The following is a 27,255-nucleotide window of genomic DNA, read 5'->3' as shown; positions in this document are numbered from 1 at the left end:
CCTGGTGGTGTGACTATAAAGAATATCAATTCAACTTAATGCAGTAATTCTTCACTGAGCACCCACAAAGAACCAGGCAGACAACTGGCTGGAAGCTGGGAAAGGGAAGAAGGAGACCCAGTCTCTGCCCTCTAGGAACTCAGAGGCTATCACAACGTACAGAATAAATCAGTGTATTGCCACGTAGTGTAACAAGTTCCATGGTGGAAATATAGCAGCAGGTGTGAGGGGAGTGGTGATAAGAGGGGAAGAAGCACAGTTTTCTGGCCTTATTAAGATCTCAGAGCTGGAAAAGACCTCAGAAGATTATCCCAATCCCCCACCCCAACTCTCATCTGATGCTTGAATCTATTTCCATAATGCCCAGTAAGGAACATGGAGAGAACCAGTCATCATTAAAAACATGTCTACTTGGGGCACCTGGGTGGCTCAGTCATTAAGCATCTGCCTTCGGCTCAGGTCATGATCCCAGGGTCCTGGGATCGAGTCCCACATCGGGCTCCCTGCTCTGCAGGAAGCCTGCTTCTCCCTCTCCCACTCCCCCTGCTTGTGTTCCCTCTCTCGCTGTGTCTCTCTGTCAAATAAATAAATAAAAATAAAAATAAATGTCTAACTAACTGCTAACTCTACCTGCTATGTTATAGCCCTAAATTACAAGAGACTTGTTTGACAGCTCTCATCCATTCCAATGGCTGCTATAAAAAAGCAGAAAACAACAAGCCTTGGTGAGGATGTGACAAAACTGGAACTCCTCTGCCCTACTGGTGGGAATGTAAAATGGTGCTACCACTATGGAAAACAATATGGCGGTACCTTAAAAAATTAAAAATAGATCTACCATATGATGTAGCAATATCACTTCTAGGTATAGATCTGAAAGAATCGGAAGCAGAGTCTTGAAGAGGTATTTGTATACCTATGTTCACAGCAGCATTATTTGTAAAAGCCAAAAGGTGGAAGCAACTCAAATGTCTATCAGTGGATGAAGCAATAAACAAAATACGGTGTATACACACAACCAATATATTCAGCCTTAAAGAGGAAGGACATTCTAACACATGTTACAACATGGATGAATCTTGAGGACATGTGAAACAAGTCAGTCAGAAAAAGACAAATACTGTACATTTCACTCACATAAGGTATTCAGAGCAGAAAACAGAACAGTGGCTGCCAGGGGCTGGAGACTGGAGAAAACGGAGAGTTGTCTGGGTAAGGAGTTCTAGTTTTGCAAGATAAAAAGTTCTGGAGATTCGTTGCTCAACAATGTGAATATACTTACACCACTGAACTGTACACTTAAAACACATTAAGATAATAAACTTCATGTTGTATATATTTTACTACAATTCGAAAAAACAGTCTTGTTTGACAATACAAGTACATACATCACCTACGTTAACACTCAGGATGAAAAGATCCTGTTTTCAGTATATGGTATCAAGGTAAGGAAGAGGCAGAGAGCTCATGTGAGCAGAAGCGCACGTCACCTTTGAGTTCCGTTGGAGGCCACCCAGTCATCAAACAGCGTCATGGCTGTGGCACTGCAGTTCTCGAGGCCGTGGACGCAAGCAAACTCCAGCAAGACTGACCGAAGCTCCCGGGCACACAGGGAGCCTTCATCAGTCCACGTCTGCTGCCGGATTTGGCTTCGAAGTAATTTAGATACCCTGGTCTACAGAGACAAATTGTTAACAATAATCAGGACAATCACAGAAAACTCAGGATGGCTAGATCTTTCTCCCCCAACGTTTACCCAAGGAGAAAATAGGAGGGCCTCGGTATTCCTCAATAAATATCGACTGACAGAGGAAGCCCACGTACAGCTGGGTGAAACCATTCAGTAACAAAGACTACACGCGGGGGGGGGGGGGGGGGGGGGGGGGGGGGGGGGATGTCTCTTAGTTACATGACACAGAAAGAACTGATGACTGCACTGCAGGAGTGAACCTGTCTTCTGTGTGTACTCGGTGAGAAGATACTTTCCTGCCAAAAAGTATCACCTATTGCCACTGCCAGAAGCGAGTTGGGACTTTCTGACCTCATGACTTTAGACTCCATAAATCCATAAAACAATGAGAGAAGAATATACTTCTTTACCGACAGGTAATGTTTTAATGTTTCTGAATGCAATATTAAAGGCATACTTAAAATATCAACTAGCGTGATGATCTAACAAGTTAATCCAATCGAATTAGCGAGAAAATGGGGCATGCAGGCAAGAAGAGTTGTTTATAGTTATTTCCCCACCCTCAACTATATATTTAAAAAATTTTCAGACCTGTAGTAAAGCAACAAGAGAAGTACAGTGAATACCCATATGCTGGATTCATTGGTTTGTAACACTCCTACGCCCCAGAAAATTAGTTCAAGTTCTTTACAGAGCATCTTGTTCTTCCAGAGCACTACTGTCAATACCTGAAATGAACCCTAGTTGGAGCGTTTTAAACTGCTGATGCCATTTTCTCAGCAGCCCTTCTCTAAGTCAGTCTCCTGTGGAGCTATGAGAAAGAAAAAAAGGAATCTGTGCAAGGAGAAGGACTCAGAGTTTGTGATAACATGTCAACTCGCTTTTGTTTGCTTCAAAAGCAGTGGAATAGAGAACAGACACCTTGTGGAATGCGTAACAAAGCCTGCGAGTTATTGAGAGGACATGAAGTGGAAAAATACTTGCCATGCGGACTGATAAGCCAAGGGACATAAAAGCAACGCAGGGGATCCTACGGATACACACGGCTGCACTGGATGCGCTATCTGCCACTGGCCTGACATTCTCAGTGGCATGATAGCGAACCATCCCAAATGAACACAGGATAAAAGAAAATTCAAAGCTACTCATAACTGTCAATTAGAAACAAAAGAAGAATGAGAGGAAAGAAAGTTACATGCTTGAGATACTACTAAAAAAAAAAAAACTCAGTGGAGAAAAATGTCAGTGAGAGTTGACTAAAACATATGGACACAAGTAGGGAAAAAAGAAATGGCCCGTTAAAGTACTGGAAGCGAGGGAAGCCTGACACTTGAAGGTGCTAAGGCTAGTTAGTTCCTGAGCAGTTACTCCGCTGAAGTTACAGGGTGCAGTTTTACTAAGTCATTTCTGGTACCAAATATTTAAGATGAAATCCCCAAGGAGTTGATTTTACATATATTTCAAATGATAATGTAACAGAGCAAAAGGCTTTATTTTAAAAATAATTCTGTTTTTAGAAAATTCCCACTTTATCATTTTTATAAGTAATCCAGGTTATATTTTTAATATTAATAAATCATATAACAAGTGCTTCTTTATTGAAGCAAGTGCTTCAAACAGAGAACCTGTTTTCCCATGGTTCTAAATTTTTTTTTTAATTTAAACTCATTAAACAATAGAATCCAATCCTCTGATCTCATAAAATGAAAATGGCAAGTGGGGAGAGAAAATAAATGGAGAGGTTATACAAGCTACAAACACTGGGTACGCAATAAAATGCAAGAACAGTTACACAAAATGATTCTTAAAATAAAACAGACAGGAAAGATGGTGGCACTTATATTATGTATTACATTTTGATTTACTGCTTTAATTTTACACTGATATGCCCAGGGAGTTCTTTCTTGGGTCAACTCAGCTTCTTAAAAGTGAAGTGTCAGCTTTTATTGCAAAACGTTTACCCCACCAATCCCTCATATGTAAAAGAATGACAGACTTGCAAGTGATGAAACAGGAATATGGCTGGGATCAGATGTTGGGATTAGATGTTAACATCAGATTTGAACGATTTGACAAAATTCAAAAGTGCCTCCAGACCCTATCCACCCTGCAACACCACAGCATACATCACAAAATGGGATATAGATGTATGTGTTATATAGGTATGTGCAGCCTAGATAACAAAATGACCAGTATATGTCCATAATGCTCTGGTGACAACAACATAAAAAATTAATTAGATACCAGTCTTAATCACAAATACTATTTGAAGATTGCATCCAAGGACTCAGAAATGTCTGCTGTTCCATCTCTAACTATGGTATCAGATTTTATATTTTGAGAGCTTTGATGGTACCAGAACGCCCTCCGAATTTTAGAGACCGTTTCTCCCTCTTGATGACCTAAAGCTAACCTGACTTTTAACTAACAATCAAGTGTACGAAAATCTCCAGCAATACAAGGGCCCATAGGCTCACAAACACACACTAAGCCTGCCCTTGTCCTCTAAGCATCCGTCCCCCGGGCCCCAGCCTGACGTATGTTCTTAATAAATACATGCCTGCCCAGCAAACTGGAAATCATCATCTGGGATGATGACGCAGAGTTACTTGAGTGTCAAAGAAAGAAAATATTCAGAAGATCTAACTCCTTAGATTGAATTTAGCATCTGTGTTCACAGCATAGAGACTGCCTGAGGTAAGTATCAAGGGCTTTCTGACACTAGGCTCTCAAAAGAGCTATTGGAGAGGCAGGGGGAAGAATGGCTGCTGCACCATGAAATTTAATTAGCTGGGCAGCTTCAGGAACATTCTGCTAACTCTCAAAGTATATTCACTACCAGCACGATCCTTCAACAGTAAAAAAAAAAAAAAGAAAGAAAGAAAATGAGTGATATGCACTAAAGTTATTTATTGCTACCTATACTGGGTTGAACAGTGTCCCCCCAACATTCATGTCTGCTTAGAATCTGTGAATGTAAACTTATTTGGGAATAGGTTTTTGTAGATGTAATCGATTTAAGATAAAGTCCTACTGAATTATGGCGGGCCCAAATCTACTGACTGGTGCCTACATAAGAACAGGGAAATTTGGACACAGAAACAAAGAGAATGTTATGTCAAGACAGAGGCAGAAACTGTAGTTGTGCATCTACAAGCTAAGGAACACTCAGTACTGCTGGCAACCACCCGAAGCTAGGAGAGATGCAAGAAGAGACCCTCCCTCAGAAGGAATCCATGTGCCCTGCCAACCCTTTAATTCGGGCCTTCCAGCTTCCAGACCTGGGAGAGAATATGTTTCTGTTGTTTTAAGACAATAAGGTTGTACTAATTTATTCTGGCAGCTGAAGGAAACTAAACTACTACCCCAAATGGTGTTGATGTGATATGGCACTAATAACCTCCAAAGTAATCATAAAAATTCAATAATATAAAAATCTATGTACACAATGAAGCACACTGGTGCTGGATCAACTGGATGGCCATATCAAAAAAAAGAATCTTTGTGTCTAACTCATACCATACACAAAAATCAATTCCAGATGGATCATAGTTCTAAATGTGTAAGGTAAAATCATAAAGTTTTCAGAAGAGAACAAAGGAGAATACCTGTGGGTTGGCAGATTTCATACATAAAAATTAAGAATTTACGTTCATCAAAAAACATCATTAAGAGACTGAAAAAGCAAGCCTGAGGGGGAGAAGATATTTGCAAATGTACATGAGCAACAAAGGACTCCTATCCTGAATATATAAAGAGCTCTACAAATCAATCAGAAAAAGGCAGAAAATCCAACAGAAAAAACGTTAAAGACCTGGGCACATAACCAAAGTGTACCTCCAATGGTCAATAAACAAATCAAAAGGAATTCATCTTCACTAGTCATTAGGGAAATACAAAGTTTTTTTTAAAGATTTTATTGATTGATTGATTTGAGAGAGAGCACGAGAGTGGGGTGAGGGGCAGAGGGAAAAGCAGACTCCCCGCTGAGCAGGGAGACCGATGTGGGATTCGATCCTGGGACTCCAGGATCATGACCTGAGCAGAAGGCAGATGCTTAACCAACTGAGCCACCCAGGCACCCGGGAAATACAAATTAAAGCCAAAATTGCAATGCCACTATGCATCCATCTGGATGGCTAAAAGGAAAAAGATTACTATTAATACGAAGTGTTGACAAGGATACAGAGCCAGAATAGAACTCAAATTCTCATGCACTGCTGATGGAGCACAAACTGATACACCGTTGAACAATGATTTGATAGTACAGTATTAACTATAAATATGTTATGACTCAGCAATTCCACTTCCACATACCCCATAGAAATGCATACATATATGCAACAAAGATATATATAAGAATATTCATAGCAATGCTATTCGTAATAGCTCCAAACTGCAAACAACTCAAATGTCCATCTATAGTAGCTGAAGTGGCTACCAAAAAGCCAATCTCTTTCATATACTAATAGTACAAAATCGGTGTTGGATTCTAAGTGTCTCCTAAAGAGACCAAGAAGTTATTTGCATACTTCTTGGAAATGCACACAAATACTATAAAAAAATTTTATTAACATTTTGGATATAAAAGAAATCTCAAATATTAAGTTGACAACTTTATTTTCAAGGGCACTAGATGTAGGTCTGTCATCTTAAACCTAAAACACATGGTCTACAAGTTTTTCAAATAGTTTTAATTTATAATCTCAGTTAAAAAAAATGATAGCAGCAAAGAAACAGCCTTGATTTTTCCAACCAAAGGTATCCTTTGAAAGATGACATTGCTAGAATACAAATTAATTTAAAATACAGCAACATAATACAAACTGGGCTTCAGAGTGGAACTAATCTGGGTTTGAAGCTCAGCTTTGTAATTTACCAGGTAACTGATGTGGGGGAAGTTATTTAGTCCCCCCATTTATCCAATGGGGGTAGAAATATCTGTCCGGCATTGTGTGAGGATTAAACGAGATAATCTACATTAAGCACTTAAGCATGGTGTGCAGAATATAACAAGCACTGAAATGAATCAGTTTCTGGTGTGTTTCACTCATTTGTTCGTTCAGTATTTACAATGGGCTGAGTCACATTCTGAAGACACTGTTTTTTATTAAGGATGGTAAGAGACAGCCTCTGATACAGAAGAATGATAAAAATCTTAACAATTAGAAAAAACCTCAGAAATCATCTAACTTAAGCATCACACTTATGGGTGGCTCCTTTGGGGTCAGATCAGAGACCTGGGGGGAAGGGTGCTTCTCAAGCTCCATACGGCCCACCAGCTGTGCCTTGCCTCCCCCGCTGCGAATAGTGTGTGATGGGAGAACTCATCACAGAAGATGTGCAACAGCCTAGTAAGAGGCAGAGAGGAGGTTGTTTAAGAGAAAAAAAAAAAAAGACGTAATCCAACCTCTTCTTTTCACCAGTGAGGACACCGAAACCTTAAAAGACATTCTAATTTCTGGTTCAATTCTTTCTTCCTTTTTCCGAAAGCTGCCTTTTGCCTAGTCTCTGGAAAACCTGACCGGTCTCCAAAGCAAAACCTATTGTCAGAATGTGCTGATTCAGAGAAGAAGATGAAACAAAGAATTCATCTCTTCCTCCCAAGCTTTTACTCTGTCAACAGTTTAATACTGCAAGATTAGTATTAAATCTAATTTAATACTAATTAGGCAACTGGTTTTAAAAAAGGTAAAGCAGTCACCAATGCCAAGATTCCTTTAGTACTCTGCAGAGAAATATATCCACTAGCATCACCCTCCGTAAGAGGTCACAGTAAGGACTCCTAAAACAGAATATTCTCAGTACAAACATCACTGTCATTTCACAATGATCACCTGGAAACCAATGGGGAACACCACATTGCAAAAGGACCTACTTCAAGCATTTACTATATAAATGAACCGGGATTTGAATAGAGAAGGTTTCTTTTCATGTGACCTCATTTTGACGTCAGGGTCAGAAGTCTTTAATTTGATATTCAAACAAGACCATGTTACGCTAAGCCTTTTATCAACTCTTCCTGGTAAGCAATGTCATTATGATTCAAAGTAAAGATTTCACAACTAGGAAAACGAAGAAAAGGGACCATGGCTGGTTGCTTTTTCAGCCTATTACTCTGCTGAACAGAACTGTGAATGACAACATTAAAGGCAAGCAACAAAGACACGCTGGCAATAAGGGAGACTTACCACCACTCTTGAGGCCAGATCCATGTATCCCAGCTTTTCAAGGAGGTTATAGATGAGGCCGGTCTGGAACAGGGTTTCAGTGATGGGTGCGGTATAGGTCTCATTTCCAAGGTAATCAATCAAATCAAAGGCCCTCTGAAGAGATACCTTGCCTAGGCTAAAGGGTAATAGAACAGAAAAGTCAATATGCTGAGGGAGAGGAACTCTATAGGCATGCAGAAAAACTTTATGAATAGATGGTGAGTCTTGAAGAACTAAAATTTAAGCTTAGAGTGGAATTCTGTAAAGTTAGACTAAATATTATTATCTTTGATTAAGTTCATGTGTATGACCCAAGGTTAAAGATACATTTCATGAGAAAGATACACAAGAGCTCGTTTTATTCCCTAAGTCACCTGTAAATTGCTACTGACTCATGAAAAGTATTACACTGTCTTAAGTGGGAAAAGATGAAGAGTACTAATTTTATTTATTTATTTATTATATTTACCAAGTGAGGACAAGTGGCATAAAGAGGATTTGAATCAAAAAGAAAATATTTCATTATTTGTACGGGAATTTGTCAAACTTGTTACAGCAAAGTCCACTGTGAATTTATGGTGAGTATATTTTAAAAATTAACCATTTAGGAGAAATCAAAACAATGATGGCTCAGATGATGTAAGGTCACTTCATAAAAAATGAACCAAAATAAGAAGGTCAAGCACAGTCAGAAAGAACACTTTTGAATATTCCATGTGTCTCTAGATCCATTAACAGCCTAAGGTGGTAATCTTACTATGCAGAGGATATCTATACACATCACTGCCATACATGGTTTTGGGACTCTGTAATGCACGGAGTGGTTAGCAGGCAAGCTGTACAGAAGTAAGAAGGCCCCAACTCTCAGACACATCACTCAAACCAGCGGGTAGGCACTAAGCCTCATGCCTAAACTAAATGTTATCTGAAAGGAATTCTCTCATGAAATAAAGCCTGAACTCCTACATTAATTTATTCAGCAAACGTGTGTCCTACTTGTTGGTATGGACAAGTCTTAAGATATTACTTAAATCTTGTTATTTAACTGTTCACTATGTTTGTAGTGGATGTTTCTATATGGATTATAACACCCTTGAAGGCAAGGATTATATCTTACATCTTCCCAATCATCCAAAACAAGTAACACCTAACAGGCAATACATGTGCTAGTTCTTTTGAACTGTTTTTCTTAAGTGTTCTTTTCAGCAAAACATTTGTTTAAAAACAAACAAACCAACCCAAACCAAGCACACGTACCCTGCAAGTTCAAAGATGTTGTTGATGAGGTTGGCTCGGTCTTTGTCACTCAGGACATAAGGATTTGTTTTCAGCTGTTTGATTAGTGCTTCCCAATCATCATCCTCATAATGTACAATATAATAGCCATTCATGTTTGTATTGACTTTGACCCACGGCACTTCTTCTGTAAGATTGATGACATCTAATACAGACCGAAAAATGAGAGAGAGGAGAGATAACGGGAAGAAAAAGTATTGAATGGATGTTTTGTTTGTTTCAGTTAATATAGTATATTGTTACATTTAATTATTCTACTAAGAACCTAAATGTTTGCCTTCTAGTGCAGTTATTTTAATGTTAGCAAAGATCACCACTCATTCATTTAAAAAAAATTTTTTTTTACTTAAATTCAAGTAGCCAAAATATAGGGTACGTCATTAGTTTTTGATGTAGTATCCAACGATTCATTAGTTGCGTATAACACCCAATGCTCATCACATCACGTGCCCTCCTTAATGGATAAAGAAGATATGGTACATATATACAGAGGAATATTACTCACCCATCGGAAAGGATGAATACCTACCATCTACCACTCATTCATTTAACAATTATTTATTTAATGGTGAAAAAGGTAGAAACGCCCCTTCTTCCACAGATGTTACTCTAATGTAGCCAGGCAAAGAGCGTATCATCTAAATGTTATTGATGGAAAAAGAAAACATGGCATTCTATGGAAGAACATAGAAGAAATGCTTCACCACCTAGTGGAGGTTAGGAGAGATTTCTGGGAAGAAATGACATCCAAGTTGAGAGTTCAAGATATACAGGTGTTTTAAGCAGGTGATGAGGGACCCTAAGTGTTCAAGGCCCAGAGACAAAGTGTACATGTTATCCATGCACTGAACTGACTCCCAAGTTCATTGTGGCTGGAGGAGAGAAACAGGGAGAAAGAGTAAGGGTGTGCAGGGTGAGGAAGCAGGGAAGATAGTGAAAGAACTATGTAAAATGTGTTCCATCTCAGCCTTTGTCTTTCATTACACTGGAGGAAGAATAAATGAAGCCATTTAGAAAAGTCACATAATTCAAAGCTAACAAAAATAAGTATTAGGGGAGAATTAAGATCTCATTAAGCACAAACAAATAACTCAGTTAAAATAATAAGAAAGTGATATGCATTTTTTGGGTCCCTACCATTACATACATAAATGCTAGAAGAATTGTTGGAAACATATAAAATGATTTCAATTAATAAGGAGTTATAAAATATATGACTACAAAAATATATTACTACAAAATATATCTAGGAATTTTTAAAATCCTTTAAATTACTATCGAGAAAAGTCCTTTAAGTAAGTTGGCAACAAAGACGTGGATTTATTTATTTATTTATTTTTAAAGATTTTATTTATTTATTTTGAGAGAGAGAGAATGAGAGAGAGAGCACATGAGAGGGGGGAGGGTCAGAGGGAGAAGCAGGCTCCCTGCCGAGCAGGGAGCCCGATGCGGGACTCCATCCAGGGACTCCAGGATCATGACCTGAGCCGAAGGCAGCCGCCCAACCAACTGAGCCACCCAGGCGCCCAAGACGTGGATTTAATATAATAGTTAAGGGTATGCCTCTAAGCATCTCCAGATTTACTATTAGAATACAGTTCCATGAGCTTACTATTTTGTTTATGGCTAATCCCTCAGTGCCCAGAACAATGTTCCTAGCAGACACTCAAAAAATCCTTGATGAATTAATAAATGAATGGACAAAATAACTATGTCAAAGTAAATGTTTTCAAAACAAACCTAAATAAGGTTTATAGATGTTTACAAAGTAAGTTTTCTTTCCAATTTTAAAGTAAGGCGTACTAATTTTTAAAAATCATTGAAGAGGAACAGAGACAAGGAAAATAATCTGAATTCAGACAATAATAGCTTTGTAGGGTGTATTTCATGCCAAGAGTTTTCTGATACACGTTTTAGTTGATGTAATATTTCACATAGTGGATAGATATGCATTTATCTTTATACTGCTTTTTTACCTATCAGATTCTACGCCGAGCCATTTTTCTACTGTCTTCATATGCAGTATTCAAATATCTTCACAAATTCCACTTAAAAACCTACCACAGTTTAACCCATCTCTTATTTGGAAATATTTAGGCTATTTTAAAATTTGCACTACCATAATAACTCTGTATGACGGTTTTTGCACATAAAATGCTTTAGGAACACATTTAAATTTGGTACCTGAAGTTTCAGGGTCTATAAACTTCAAAAGCATGAATTATTAAAATTTATCAGATTCTCTTAATACCTTAGTCCAATTCTACTGAAACTACAAAGGATGTTTAATATGGAAAAGACTTACATTCTGCTCATGTCTTAACATGACATACCAGATAATCAGTCTTTTTCACTAGAAAATTCCATAGTAATTTGTGTTTTATGGCTGATACAGCAGCAGATGGGAAAGATCAACTACATTAATAGGATTTATTCCTTTTCATAGAGCAGAATACAGTTCTAAGGAATTATTGTGAGGACAAAGTAGATGCTCTAGGTTGGAAACGTTTTAAAAAACAATGACTAATAAAATTAACTTTATCATTAACTATGGCAAAAATATTGACATTCTCCAGGTCAGCCAACACAATTTCCTGCAGAGCTTTTATTAAGAAAGAACCTTGGGAATAAGGACTAAAGAGCTCCAAACCTCCCTTTGCCAAAAAAAGAGGCAAGAAATGGAAGTATGGCAATTCTTCCACTGGATGGATGCAGGAAAATACTGAAATACAGTGTATTTTGGCTGATAAGCAATTTGCCATGTTGCTACTTTGGCCAAGTCCAGACGGTAAAAAGGAGGAAGGCAGCTGGAGTGTACTTGAAATTATTACTGTCATCTGGATGACAGAATATAAAGCAGTGCAGCCAACAGCAGAGAGAGGGGAGTTATCATTTAAAGAATCAACATATTAGTCTTCTTCAGGTCTTCTGAATGATCCAGAACGAAGACCTTAAAACCACAGGTATCAAAAAATAATAGTTTTGCACACAAGGGAGGTAACTACATACTACAGCTCAAATGTGGATGAGGCTACCCTCATATGTTTTTAATTTATCTTAATCATTAACAGATTAAGAGTTCAATTTTCACAGTTCATTGAGTATTAAAAAAGAATAACTCCAATCTTGTATGGCAGAAGCCCAGATGAAGTAATTTAGTAGTGATTTTAAAAACCATTTGTCAATGAGTTACGAAAATCAACTACTGTTTTATACAGAAACATTAAAACACAGAAACAAAAAACAAGTTCTTACAACAAAGTTGAAAAATCGCCTGCGCAGCTTGCTCTAGAGGCCTAGAACGATATACGCAGCTGAACTACATCCCCTCTTGTTCAAAAGCATTCCTTTCTCCAGTACCCTTTATTCTCCTTTATTTTATTAGGGGGGAAAAGGCAAGAGCAAAGGATGGTACATGATAAATATCTTAATTACATGCCCTTTCTTATTCTTTTTTTCCAAATATGCCTTTCATTCAAAGGCAATGACAGGTCTAGTTTCAGATACATCCTTCTGGCACAGTGATATCATGAATGTTTCACATTCAATTTAATATAAAGATCCTATAGTTAAAGAGCTTAGGTCTGAGTAAGATGTGGATGAGAGAGGGGATGGGGAGGGAAAAGGGGTGAAAAGGAAGAGAAGGGAGAGGGAGACACTCACTATTTGAGTGTAATTTCCTCAATACGTAGCTTGAAAAAATGGCCCCTTTCACACCATCTTATGCCTAACTATTAATCACTCAAAATTCATGTATGTGGGGAAAAGTGACAAAGATACTGATCAAATATAACTCCTGTATTTGATTGAACAAATGGACTAACCCAGCAACCCCAGCATTAGAACACATGGAAATATACTATAGATTTAACACATCACCAAGAGAACACACTGTACTAAAGTCATCTGGCAAAAAATAAGCCTCTGTAGTCATTGTCCCTGCTACATTTCTTTTGAGACTAGAAAAAAATTAAAATAAGAGTGCTTCTCACCAGAGCATTCGGAACCAAGAAGACCCAACCGTCTTCAGGGGCAATCATTGTTTTGTGAGGACAGAACATTTTCAGTGTGGACTCTCAAAACCAGGAATTAAAACGGCAGCAGCGGCAGCGGGGGGAATGACATTTGGGAGGAAGAAGTAGCCAACACTGCTTTCATCATCTGTTGCCTCAGTCCCAACTCCCGATTCAACCAATTATATTATAGTACATTTTGCATATTCCCCTTTATCGAGAATACTTTCAAAGGAAGGAAAATAGAAGTTATCACTTCATCAGGCTTTGAATGCTCTTTTCCTAAACCCTTTTACAGTGAGATCTGAAATTGAGTCACCTCATGATAAACTAAAATTTATTCATTTAAAAAATGAGCCTACTGGGTGCTAAGGTCGCAAAGGTGACTCATATAGCCACGACCTCTCCCTTAAATAGGGAACACATCTAATGTGGGGACAGACATAAGTGAAACAGTACTTACAGTGTATCAAAAGAAGAAAAGGAGAGGGCATTATGAGAACACAAAAGTAGGCACCTAACCTGTCCCGGCGTGAGGGAAGGTGGCCTGGAGCCAGCAATGGGCACGCTGAGATCTGAAGAAGGAAGAGCAGTAAATTGAGGGAGTGGGAGGCAAAGGTGTTCTTCCAGGAGGGCAAACAGCATGTGCGAGGGCAGGAGAGCACGGTTTCTATACAGCAGAAGCACCGAGTGCCAGGGAAGGGTGGAGGGAGAAAAGGCTACACCAGGAAAAGAGGGGCTAGACTTTGGGATGTGGATCTTAAAAAAGAGTTTTAAAAGCTCACATACAAACTGAGCTAAAAAAGTTAAGGGTAAATAAAAGCAGATTTCTTATTGTCCAATTATTTCTAACACCACCCAAAACTTATATACTATCGGGAGGTTTGGAGAATTTCTTTATCGGTCCAAAAAGGGAGATGGGATTAAGCGTCCTTTCTTTAGTCAGGGGCTGTCCTTCCAAGGCCACTTAAAAGTAAGGGGTTTTGTCTTCATCAAAGAAGGCAGCCCTTCCTTGCACCTCTGCTTATGTTATATTAATCAAAGATACAACATTATCAAGTGTTCTTAGCGTTTCAAATAATGAGATTTGATTTAACACTCCACTCTATTTGAACTGCAGTGCAACTGGCATGCTCACATACCTCAACCGGCATTGTGAATTATGGCCACATCACAGAAAGGCAACTTAGAAATGTATATTCAATCACAAAAGATACCACAGTCTCCATTTCTGAGAAGCATTCCTATGAAGAAGTTCATGTAATGACAAAACATTTAAGACCCTAAATTTTTACGGAGACATTTTTTTTTAAGAGAGACAAATGGTGAATCAAGTGTCCAACAGTAAGGAAAGATGAAATAAAATATTGTATATGTTTTTTTAAAAAAGGCAAGATATAAAAATCATTTGTACACAATGGTATCAACGAAGTAAAAATATTTTTTAAATTATTAGAAGGAAAGAATCATGAGAATAGTTGCGATGAGGTGATCTGTTCTCCATTTTCTAGATTTCATGTAATGTGGATATACTGTGTTTAAAGATTTCTTTTTTAATAATAACATGAGTAACAACAGGTAACATTTGTATAGACATAACACATGCCAGACATTATTGTAGGTGCTTCACATATATGAACTCAATCCTTCCCGTAACACTATAAAATATGATCACTATCTCCACTGTACAGCTGAGGGAATGAGGCTCAGAGAGTCACAGAACTACCTAGAGGCCTACCAGTGAACCAAACAACCTGGCTCCAATGTCACTCCATTAACCACTAGGCTACACACCCCTCTCAAAAATATAGGCTTGAACTCCACATACAAATTCAAACAAGAAATTTTCCCTTTCCATAAATCTAGAGTATCACTAATGGTTCCTGCAGGACCCAGGATCTTCATGTTTTTTCAGGATGCAAATTAAGAGGGTGTATGGTGTGGCATTCACAGAGATATTTAACAAATGGTCAGAAAGGACATTTCAATTTTGTTTTTCAAAGACTCCTATGGGTCCAACAACATATACAATCTTCACGTTTTCTTATCCCCCTCTTGGCAATCATAATTTCTTGCCCCATTTTCTTATTAACGAAATGTGTTATGCTATGTTCACAGGACATTTTGTAATGATTATTTACTCTAAATCTAGATCATGAATCAACCTTTATCATACGCATAAGAATCACCTAAGGTGCTTGTTGAAATGCAGTTGCCCAAGCTCACCTCTAGAAAGTAGATAGCAGAGCATACTTTAAGAGACTGCTCTGCTTCTGCTACTTTATACTTGATAACATGATATTTATCTAGGATATAAAAAAACACAGCATTTGCTCTTTTCTACCAAGGCTGCTAGCACACTCAGCGCAACTTTTTGTACCTTATTTCCCATGAACAAGAAAGACTAACTTCACACATGACCTATGGACCAATCTCACTTTAGTCATATCTCATATAGATGACTCCTAAAACCAGCTCAGAGAGTGTACACTTTGGAACGTATAGTCTCCTTCTTGCTGCTAGGTCAGAGTTTTTAAAAAAAATACGCTGTCTAAAATTTCCTATCAGAAAAGAGTTAATTAGAGTCAAACCTGATTTCTTGTCCAGTAAAAATACCAATGGATATTTTGAGTAATTTCTTCCCCCAGTGACACAGGATAATGGAATATGCCAGAGATAGCTGTAAAAAGAAAACATTGGAAGATTATTACTCTTTCCAGTATTTCAGTCAGTTACACATAATTTATTCGGTCTTTTCTTTTTTTCCCCTTTTGGCAGGAAGGAGAAATTTTTCAAGCTATTCCAAAAAAGATAATCTTGTTAAGTTTCATAGGAACTTGTGATTACAAATACTTTAACCCAAGGGTGCAAAAGAGATAGCAGGAAGAGAAAGCCGCAATGCACCTTGTATCTGAATGCTGAATTTCAGGCTTAATATTTAAAAAGTATCTTTCTTGTTGTACATGAAGTTCCTTTCCTTTTCTTTGAACAGTCACTAAAGGAAATCCTTTTTGCAGGGTCCAGGTTTTCATCATTTTCTTTACATCTAGTGTTTTGTTTGTGATCTATAAAAAAAAAAGAATAAATTCTTTTTGCTTAAAAATGAATAGATTAAAAACTTTACAGTTTGTACCTTTCCCTCTCTGCCTACCACATTCTATGAAGACTACCCGTTCTGTTAATAGAAAGCCAGAAGCATGAATACGGAGTTAAATTTACACTTCTAATCTAAGTGAATGAGCAGCTGCTAAAAGGAAAGTCACCTGGAACAGAACTAAGTGATAACTAGAGAAAGGGAGAGAAACCCTGCATTGAAAAAGAAATACATTGAGTGTTTGTCTAAATCTCTAAGTAGGGACAAGCACTCTTTCAGCTCACAATACCACCATTTAGAAGGTATGAATCATGGCAAATACTCTATAGAGTAAGAAACACAGCTACTTTCTCCTGTGAGTCAGCCTGCGTCCAGATCTCTCTTTATTCCCCAGACCCTCTGCTTTCCGTACATGTTAGCATCCATCTTGGAAAGAACTAATACCGTGGGAGCGCCAGAAAACAGTGGCAGAGTAAGATGTCAATGGGCCGGGTGCCATGACGTGAAGTTCTCCAGAGAACAGTAGTTACCCGTTTTGATAGTCACAGACGCTCTCTCTCAGAAACTGCATCCATGTATCTACAAAATCTAGAATGCAGTGTCAGAGGTTCACAGACCCTCTAAAGCCCACCGTCCCTACGGCACTGGTATCAATGATTAAGAAGAAATTCTGGAACAACTATCTCTTTAAAGCAGGTGAGTTAACCTTCCAATTCCAAGCATTTTTCTAGGTTGCATACGGATTTGAACTTCAAGCACCTAAAATCGTTAAGCACTTTAAGTGTTTGGTAACAGTATTGTTCCACGATGGCAGGCCTCACCTCAGCCTCCATATGCCCATTTATTTAAAGCAGAAAAGATGGATCAAATCTATCCAAATTCATTGCAATATTAATATTACATTTCTCATGGCTCTGATCTATTCATTTCTAGATAAGGGATTGGGAAGAAAACAAACTTTGCCAAAGGCACTTTTGGGCCTTTGAAACAGGACAGAAATGAGAAGGCCAGTGCATAATTTGATGTGGATGCTGAAAGACATGAGGATAATGTTAGGAACGAGGTTAGGATAGGAAAACATTATGATGCAAAAGCTGAAGTCAGTCAGAAAGGCAGAAATATAGTCTAAATGTCAGCAGACAATGCAATAAGTATAAAGTAAATAATGTGGCTTTCAATTGAAATGTTACCATATGATGAGAGAAAAAACTGATTTGGAAGCAACTCTTAAGTAATAGGGACTAATCCATCTTCTCAAAGAGAACTCAGAGAGAAGGAAGGTATATCTTCTGGGCACAGGGTTAAGAGCTAGAAAACGCAAGGTTTCAGGTAAGACAAGGAAGCAGAGAGAGTATACGGAAAAGATTCAGAGTAGGAGTTTTCTTTCTTTCTTTCTTTCTTTTTTAAAGATTTATTTACTTATTTGAGAGAGCAAGCAAGCATGCCCAGAGGGAAGTGGCAGAGGGAGAGAGTCTTAAGCACACTCTGCGCTGAGTGTGGAGCCTGACATGGGGCTCAATCTCATGACCCTGAGATCCACGACCCTGAGCCGAAACCAAGAGTCAGAAGCTTAACCTACTGTGCCACCCAGGTGCCCCCAGAATAGGAGTTCTTAATCCAGGGCCCTAAAATTTTTTTTCTCGGGAATATGTGATTTTTCTCAGGAATATGTCCAGAATTGTCATCAAAGTCTCAAATATGTCTGTGATCTTCTAAAACATAAGAACCATTGATCTGGATCAGGGTAACATACTGAAATGCTCGTAAGGGTTATGCAGTTAGCATACATGCACGATGCAGGCTGGGTTCACGCACTGCTCTGAAGCCTAACTCAAACCTAACTACACTGCTTGTTAGAACATTTGCAGACACAACAAAATCCAAACAGCAAAACAATCCAAGGGCAATATGTAGCCCATGGCAGTCAGCTTGTGATATATCGTCTATAAGGATGGCCTTAGTAGGAACAAGGCCACAAAAGATAGGAGGATTCACAGGGCAGAGTGTAGGAAAAAAATCATGAATCAGAGGTAGATAAAGATACAAAAGAATAAGAAAAGTTAAATAGATTTTTGAAAAAAATCAAATAATGAAAATACAGTAATATATCTTAATTCAGGAAGGGCAACTTTCCTACAAAGTAGGAATCGAGATTAAGGTATAGAACAAAAGTAGTTATACAAGGCCACACACGATAATCTCAACACTTAAGACGAGTACTTCCATTTCTTGACCTTTAATTCTGTGCTCCAACCCCCTCTCTCTCAAATAACTACCCTTGGTACCATAGCTTAGTTATATACTTGATAAAAATATAAATAGAAGAACTCTTCTCTAAGAACTAAGTAAAATATTCAGGTCACTTACCTCATTGAAACTATCCCACAGATCATCACTTTGAATGGATGCATAGCTATGATTATGCAGGTAAAAAACAATAGCATGTTGAAATACATCTTCACTAAGATAAGTTTTCAGCATCAACAAGAGGGAAGCTCCCTATTAAAAAAAAAAGTGAGAAAAGGGGGGAAATAATAGACTATAATAGGTTTATAGAATTGAGAACCTAAAATTCAAAATATAATTATTCTAAGTATATTCTTACATATAGAGAACCCAGTTATAATACAGTTATTTACTGTTATATAATCAGATGTGAATTGTGTTCAAATTGTCTGAAAAATTATTTTAAGGGATTTGACAAAAGAATAATGGGAGTAGATTCCCCTGTGTACTCATTCTACTAAAAGCCATTTTATGTGGTCTATCGGTTCCTGTCTCAGTGTTATGATAAAAAGCTAAGTGTTTATAAATATATCTTTAATAGAAAAGCATGCCACATTTTCTGGGGAATCCCCATCCCTATCCCAGTGCTCACAATACCAGTTGAATTCATGGGTTCACTGCCAGAGATAATAAACAAACAGAGCTCCAAAAGCCATTCTGCTGGGGAGTATGTTAATTTCAAGTTTTAGTATATCATGTTGCTAAAATAACCAAGATCTCTCTTCTTCCTGCAGAGTCACTTCAAATATGCTTGGAACTAATGAATGTACAGGGTAGGAAGCATACACTAATAATTCCGAACCCGGCATGCAACTGTTAAGGCTCTTCAGTGACACTGGATCATCGCTGAATAATACGTCATCATTTCCAAAAAACATCTTTGTGAAGCCTTCCCTGCTTCGAGATAGAAGCAGTTCTCCATCTTCAAGAGCAATTAGATAGATACACATTTAAACATGTATTTATAGACATAGATATATATTTATTCCCTCTTCTAGACTGTATGCTAATTGAGGGAAAATCCAAAAAGCTCAATTCCAGTGACTAATACAACACCTAATAACAGAAGGAACTCAAATAGTCTTTGAATTTCACTTCTGGTAAAAATGTAGCAGCATTAAGCCATCAGGATGATCAGATACAGATAACGGAATTTAATGCCGATTACTCCCTTTTTTCTATATCACGCTTCAGGGTGCTACTTGTTCTATCAATTTAATACGTACTCATTCTTGTTCCCAACAGATCCCTTTCACCCTAGAGCACCAACTTTCCCTCACTACTGTTATATTCCCATTAACAAAACTATGCAACATTCCTCATTTAAAACAAATAAAACATGTCCTTCCTTTCTTTAACCCCATGCCTCTTTCAGTTATCACCCTATTTCTTATTTGCCCTTTGTGGTAAACTCCTCAAAAGAGCTGTCTACATCTGCCATCTCCATTTGCTCTCTTACCACCTTCTCTAGAGCCATCATCAAACCATCACTCCACTGGAAGTGTTTTTATCAAGGTCACTGGAGAACTTCATGGTGTCAAACCAATAGCAATTCCCACACTCATCTTATCAACCTGCTAGCAGCATTTGATATGACTGATCACTCACTCCCCCTTTCGAGTCTTTCTGCACTTCGCCTGGCGTCACCCCTCTTGATTCTCCCCCTATTCACTGGCCATCGTTCTCAGTCCCTTGCTGGATCCTCATCTCCATGGAACCACCTCATTTTGGTGGCCCCTGCATTTAAATTTTAGACCTTTTTTCTTTTCTTTAGAAATTTACTTCCTAGTTGATCTCAGCAGACAACCTACATCAGAGTTAGGCTTGGAGATTAAAAAACCCAGAAAGAATATGTCTGTCCAACACATTTCCCTAGTGACGCTTACTTGTTCTTGCATACAATATTGGTAAATTACTCAGTGTCCTACTTTTCCCAATTATGTGGGATATTTGCCAGATTCCCAAATCCTGAAATAAGTAGTTACCATACTGATAGGAGTTAGATATGCTGTGGAGACCACATGATCAGAAGACACTGAATTCGGGGCTTAGCGGGTGGGGGTCAGAGGATGACAGAGCTCTGTCAAAACAAATCCTAAATTAACAGTTCTGGAGAAGAACAGAACCACAAGTTTAAACATTTTATCAACAGATCCAATACAGGCTTTAAAAATCACAGCAGCAGCTCTGATTGGAATATATTTAATATAGCTAATTAAACTCCTGATCCCTTATTTGTTAACAGTACTACCATTTTCCATGCCATTCGGGTGTTAACCTGGAAAACACAGCTCCCCCTTTGTTTACCTGCCTTACCCTGTCACTAAATCCTTCCACAACTTCCCTCCACCCAGTGTTTTTACACTCATCATTTTCCTTCCACTTTCACTACCACTCCTAATTTCACACTTTGACCACATCATGCTTGGACTTTAGCAGCAACTTCCTGACTTTAGGTCTCCCTCCACTTAAATCTACTTTGTGAGCTGGAACAAATTAGTTTTCCTAAACAGTAACTTTAACCAAGGAATTCCTCTGTTTGAAAATCTTCTAAAGCTTCCCATTGCTTACAGAAAAAAGTCCAAATTCCTGCCCCAACCTACCTTTCTCATCTTTCCCCTACTCCACATATGGCTTCCACCGCAGTCAAGCATTTACCCCCTAAACAAAAATGTCTTGCCCATTAGTATTCCTGACTTTTTCTTTGTAGACTTCAATGCCTCATTCCTGCCCTACTCAGTGCTTCGCATTCCTCTTTATCTGTATTCTTTTTAATTCCCTTCAATTTCCATTTTCCTCCAAAAAAGCTCTCTTCATAATCCTAGGTAAAAAAAAGTCTATACCATTTATTCCACACACATCATCTCTTATTGCTTCACAAGTACCCACCACCTAAACTTTGAGTTTCTTGATGATATGGACTGTATCTCACATGTTTTGTGTATTTTCTCTGTCCAGTACAGGAATTCGTTTATTAATCAATTAATCTGACTGCCAGAGCAAGGAGGCAAATAAGTCCAAACATTCATGACTCCCACCACAATTGTGAGTGGCACTGTTCTGTTCTCTGACCTACGGTGATCCTTTTTTTTTTTTTTTTTTTAAGATTTTATTTATTCATTTGAGAGAGAGAGAGAGCAGGGGTGGGCGGAAGCTGCAGCAGGAGAGGGAGAAGCACACTCCCCGCTGAGCAGGGAGCCTGACCAACCAGGGCTCAATCCCAGGACTCAAAGATCATGACCTGAGCCAAACGCAGACGCTCAGCCATCTGAGCCACCCAGGTGTCCCTGACCTATGGTGATCTAATCAGGTTTCTAGTTTTCTGTTTTTGCTTCACTCCCAAACCTGGGGTCTGTGTTTCTGACCCTAACAATCTAGTTTTCAGTTCTTACAATCTCTTTTTGTTTACATGTTTTGGCAATTGTGACTTTGGCACTTGCCTCAATTCTCAATAACCCAGCCAAGGGCTTGCTTAGAACATTCCCTGGGTATATTCTACCTGTAGATCTGGAGACTGAACAAACTTTAAAAGATATATTGCTGTATGATCTGATTAACTGCCCAGAATACCAGTCAGAGAACTTAAATGAGAAGAGAGAAATAGAGAAAAACCCAGAAAAGTTAAAACCAAGATTGAAATAGAAGCAAACATCTTCAAGTTTAAAAGCCTACATGAAAATAATTTTAAAATAATCTTTAATCTTTAAAGTAATCTAAATCATGCAGCTTGCTCACATATGAAACTAATTTGAAACCCACTCCAGGTACTTGGTGTGGGGAGCAGTACCTTAAAATAGGAAAGAGAATCAAACATTTCTTCAATCTGTTCTGAAGACTCAACAGATGATGATGATATTGGATGAGATGAATTCAGGGAATCTTTCTTCATGGTTTTAAATCGAGCATCTAAGAAATCTTCATACTAGCAAAAACATCAAATAGATTAGGAAACCATGAAAAGTATCAAAGGCAAAGGCAAGTATAGTAATTATTTATATGAATTAGACTAATTACTGTTTAAGATCATTATTAAAAAAACCATCTTCACTAAACTTCAGAAAATAAGCTTTTGAAAACATAGGAATAGGGCAACTTTCATTCAGATTCCTTAAATTTAAAAATAAAATTATAACCCCCAGCCACATGAAAAACGTTGTTTCTTAAACCACACCATAAGGATAAATCAAGAATCTATTACTAAAGCAACCAAATTTGTCAAATCCAGATAGAAAATCAAAGTAAATATTCTAAAATGGTTAGTGTATATTTTTAAAATAACATCTGAAATTAAAAAACAAAAATAAAAGCTGGTCCTTAAGCCGACTTCTCATGTATGGTCCAGGAGGTTTCTATTAAGATAATATACATTTCCCTTAACCAAGGTTCATTTGAAATAAAACATAACACTTAAATAGAATTCACTGATAGCTCAGCAGAGAAGTTCCCCTAGAATATACATTAGAATGTTTTAAACATTCTGGGCACCACCAAGTGGTGAAACTGTATATCTCACTGCTTAATTAACACACATAAATTTAGAATACTTTGCTTAGTATTCTAGCTAAAAAGGAGTTCCTTCTACCCACCTGAAGTTTCTGAACAGGCCTTACACAAAAATTTCAAATTAAAAGCTCATAAGAATATCCCTATTTTGAAGCAGGCTTGGATCATATATCCAGGAAGTTTAATATAAAGTCCTAAAATTTTAGGGCTGAATGGGATCTTTATTTATACTCTCCCACCTATTGTTCAGATTATTTGGCAATACCTATTGTACCATGGCCTGGTATATTCAAATAGCTCTAAGGATAGGAAACGTCTCCAGGGTCTAATAACACAGTATCATTATTATGTCCTCTATGACAGAATGATGTCCCAAGTCTTTGAAAAGGGCACAAAATGTGCTTTTGTACCTTAACAGGGCAAATCATTTGTCTGTATCAATCTATGTATCACTGTGACAAGAAGGATCACAGTAATAACAGAGAGATAGCATTGCTACCAAATGTCTTAATTTTTTTCTCTCTTTATACAAAGGATAAAAAGTTTTGTTTTGCAAAAAAGACTTTTCAACTTTATCTAAATTCCTTCAGGGAGAAGGGCCACATGTCTTAAAAATAAAATGTAGCAAAGTGATTTAAAATGTTCATCTTAACAAAGTATAAAATAATTTCACATAACTTCAGCTTTCAATGAAACATATCAGTAAATAAAAGCTTAATTTCCACTGTAGAAGATTTATCAGTAACAAGAATCAATTTTATTTTATCTTTCTAGAAATACTTTCATTTCTCCAAATGGCAAATATGACAGTACGTGTAACAAACGGTGTACTTACACTGGAGAGCTCTTTGAATATTTTTTCCAAAGAGAAATACTCCATGAAAGTAGCAAACCCTTCATTTAGCCACAGATCATTCCACCACTCCATTGTAACCAGATTACCAAACCACTGTGGGGAAAAAACAAACTACTAACCAACACAATACTTACAATCTTAAAAATGTTCTAATAACTGAATTGTCAGATTAATCACCTATACCCAGATTATAATTACTTAAAAATACAGTTATTAGTAAAAAGAAACTATGTTCAAATTAAAGACTTACAAGAAAATTTGTATACATTCACTCTAAAATGAAAATAAAAATTTTAACATTTTACCCTGTTGAATGGGAAAACAAGCAAGAAACACAACTAGCATATTTATCAAATTAACACACACATTGTTTACTAGGTAAACAAAAACAGTTTTTAGCTACTTCATTAAAAGTGTTATTTCCTAGATAATGAAATTCTTCTACCTTCTAATATCAAGTTAGTAAGATTATTTCCATTCTATCTACAACCACCCATGACAACTAAGAAACAAACGTGTATGTGACAGATTTTCCTACAGAGCCCATGCTTCATGTTTGTCCTCAGTCACCTGAGCAGAGGACGGTATTTACAGGATTCAAAACAGAATTCAAGTAATGTTCCTTAAGATAGTTGGCATGCATATAAATAAAGGAAATCAGAAAGATCTTCAAACGTCTTCTTCTATGATATAACAATAAGAAGGAAAACAATGATAGGAGGCTCTCCTAAAAAAAAATGTATCTCAAAAATCCCCGAAATTGAGAGTGGTAGGTAACAGGTAGGTATGCCATTTAGTGTGGCCTAGGGCTCATCTCAAACCAGCAGCAAAATAATGTTACTAGGTATTGAAATGAAACACTTTTGAGAATTACAATAACATGCTTTTCAAAGATATTATCTTTAAACCTGTTTCAGAGGAATATGATTTCTAAGTCTTAAAGTAGAAGTAACAGAAGTGGTGATGGGTGGCCCCAGGCATAACAGACCTAGAGGACATCCCCTAAAGGACAGCTTGGCTACATGCCCAAAACCATAACCGTCAATAAGGATGTGCTTCGGATGTCAGGTGGTTATGAAGTGTTCACAAGGGCTCTAGAGTTGCACACATACGGTGTTTGAGACAGGGAGCAAACTGGCCAGAGCATGTGCTACTCTTCTTCCACGTCCCCCTTCCATCATGACACCCCCAAACTATACCCAACACTGTTAAGCCCCTCAGCAAGGGACAAAAGAAAGACAAGGTGTTGGGGAAGAAAACAGGATGTTCACATACCCACATAATTTTCTTTCTTTTTCTCCTTGTCATACAAAGAGTACCCTCCCTCTCCCAAATTAACAAAGAACACAGTTTGAGCAGGAGAAGAAAACATAAATCTAGTCCTGACAACTACAGTCCAAGAGTTGTGAGAACAGAGTGAAATTTAGGGTAAGTGTCTCTCCACCACAAAGCTATACTGAGCAGCTGACATTTGTCAGGGGTGAAAAAGCTCTCCATTATTACAGGGCAAGAAAGGAGAGGCAGATCTTGAGTAGACAGTGGCTCTTCAAGCCCACTGCTGCCAAGTATTAACTGTGTGACTTTGGGTAAGTCATTTACTTAAACTGAGTCTCAGTTTCCACATCTGTAAAATGGGATTATCACCTACCTCAGAGCAGTTATGAAAAGTGAGATAATGGAAGTGCAAATGCTTTATATACTGTAAAATCCTATACAAACATTAGATAGCATTTTCATTTGAAAATCAAGTTTGTGTTAGAAAACACCATTTTATTATGAAGAAGGCAATACTACAGTAAAAAGCTCAATTTCTTATTAGCATCTAAATCTACTCTAAAACTGGATATAAAACAGAGGTATGAAATATAATACCCTTGGCTACTAATACCTGATGGGATAGCTCATGAGCAATGATTTTAGTAACCAGTTTTCTGTCCGCTACTGAAGAAGTATTATTGTCATACAGAAGTGTTTCTTCTCGGAAGGTGAGCAAACCCCAATTTTCCATTGCTCCTGCTTCAAAGTCAGGAATAGCCACCAAATCTAGACATAAGAAGAAAGAAGTCATCAACTTTCCTTCATCTAGGGCACTCCCTAAATAAAAATACATATTTTTTTATTTTATTTATTTATTTATTTATTTATTTTAAGATTTTTTTTTTTATTTATTTGCGAGAGACAGAATGAGAGACAGAGAGCATGAGAGGGAGGAGGGTCAGAGGGAGAAGCAGACTCCCCGCCGAGCAGGGAGCCCGACGCGGAACTCGATCCCGGAACTCCAGGATCATGACCTGAGCTGAAGGCAGTCACCCAACCAACTGAACCACCCAGGCACCCTAAATAAAAATATTTTACCCATTGGTTTATCACTGTGTATCAAGAGGCGGTGAGGTCCTTTTATACTCAGCAAATGGAACCCTACTCTTGTCTTATATGCTCCCCACCTGTCAGTCAGTTGAGAAAGACCTGAACCATCCCTATAGATTCACTGTTCCTCTGTCCCTTAGCAAAGGAAGACAAACCTAATTCCTTTACAATGAATCAACTTTCTAGAGCAAGGAGGATAAAGTGTAGATCCAACATTCCCCTATTTAGCTCCAGGTTAAACAGCTCTGACGTGCTCTTGCTTTTCTGAGCTCCCAATACTCAGTTTTTGTTATTTGAATCAGGAATTTCTTAGGAGGTTAGAATTAGTCAAACTCCAGACTAAGCCCTAAGCAAATTCCCACTTACACAGCACCTGTATAAGCCCTTGTTATAGCCCCATAAACTTCTAAATGTTTTAAGCTCCACATTCAGATGCTTTTATGGAATCTGAATAATCTTAACAAATATAGACAATTTTTAAAGATTTAAGTGTTTCTTAGTTTTCTTTTAAAATAACTTTGGCAGAAGTTTTCTACAAAACATTTGTAAAATGAATCTAGGTTATAATGGTAATGAAAATCAGAGGCACTGTTTGATTCTTACCCAATTTCTTAAGTGGGTATTGAATTTCAAAGTAATTTTGATAGAATTCAAGAAGCTTCACAGTTGTTTCCAAGGCATGGTGAACTTGACCAATCTTTTCTGGTACAGCATATATAGATACCTAAAAGAAAACATATATACATATATAAAGACAGGAAAAACCAAAATGGCATGATATTCAGGTGAATACTGTGAAGCATATGTGAGAACTGAGAAGAGTTTTATGAGATTTTACAGGACAGAAACTCTTGCTTCCAATTCTTTTAGTCCCTGGAGAATTTAGCAAGTCACTTCCACACATACCACAATGTTTAAAAAACTTACTGATTTAAGTT

The 27,255-nt window shown here is 37.6% G+C and overlaps 1 protein-coding gene across 5 annotated transcripts in view; it reads right to left on the bottom strand.

Moving 5' to 3' along the window:
- LNPEP (leucyl and cystinyl aminopeptidase) overlaps positions 1-27,255 on the bottom strand; it is an 89,585-nt gene that overhangs the window by 12,730 nt on the left and 49,600 nt on the right. For all 5 annotated transcript variants that reach the window (XR_004681032.1, XR_004681031.1, XR_004681029.1 and 2 more), the window contains exons 5-14: positions 26,921-27,041; positions 25,839-25,993; positions 23,930-24,043; positions 22,379-22,513; positions 18,673-18,804; positions 16,116-16,276; positions 15,803-15,891; positions 9,160-9,343; positions 7,882-8,038; positions 1,491-1,675 (exon numbers count right to left, since the gene is read on the bottom strand). Coding sequence is in view for 1 of the 5 variants with exons in the window: in XM_035014935.1 (XP_034870826.1) it covers positions 1,491-1,675; positions 7,882-8,038; positions 9,160-9,343; positions 15,803-15,891; positions 16,116-16,276; positions 18,673-18,804; positions 22,379-22,513; positions 23,930-24,043; positions 25,839-25,993; positions 26,921-27,041 (1,433 nt within the window). In the remaining 4 variants the exon portion in view is untranslated. The remainder of the gene's footprint in view (positions 1-1,490; positions 1,676-7,881; positions 8,039-9,159; positions 9,344-15,802; positions 15,892-16,115; positions 16,277-18,672; positions 18,805-22,378; positions 22,514-23,929; positions 24,044-25,838; positions 25,994-26,920; positions 27,042-27,255) is intronic.

This window comes from Mirounga leonina, unplaced genomic scaffold (assembly GCF_011800145.1).
Source record: "Mirounga leonina isolate KUSES-001 unplaced genomic scaffold, KU_Mleo_1.0 Mir_168, whole genome shotgun sequence".
Taxonomy (NCBI): domain Eukaryota; kingdom Metazoa; phylum Chordata; class Mammalia; order Carnivora; family Phocidae; genus Mirounga; species Mirounga leonina.
Note: the sequence above shows the minus strand (reverse complement) of the source record. Positions and strands in the feature narration are given on the sequence as shown.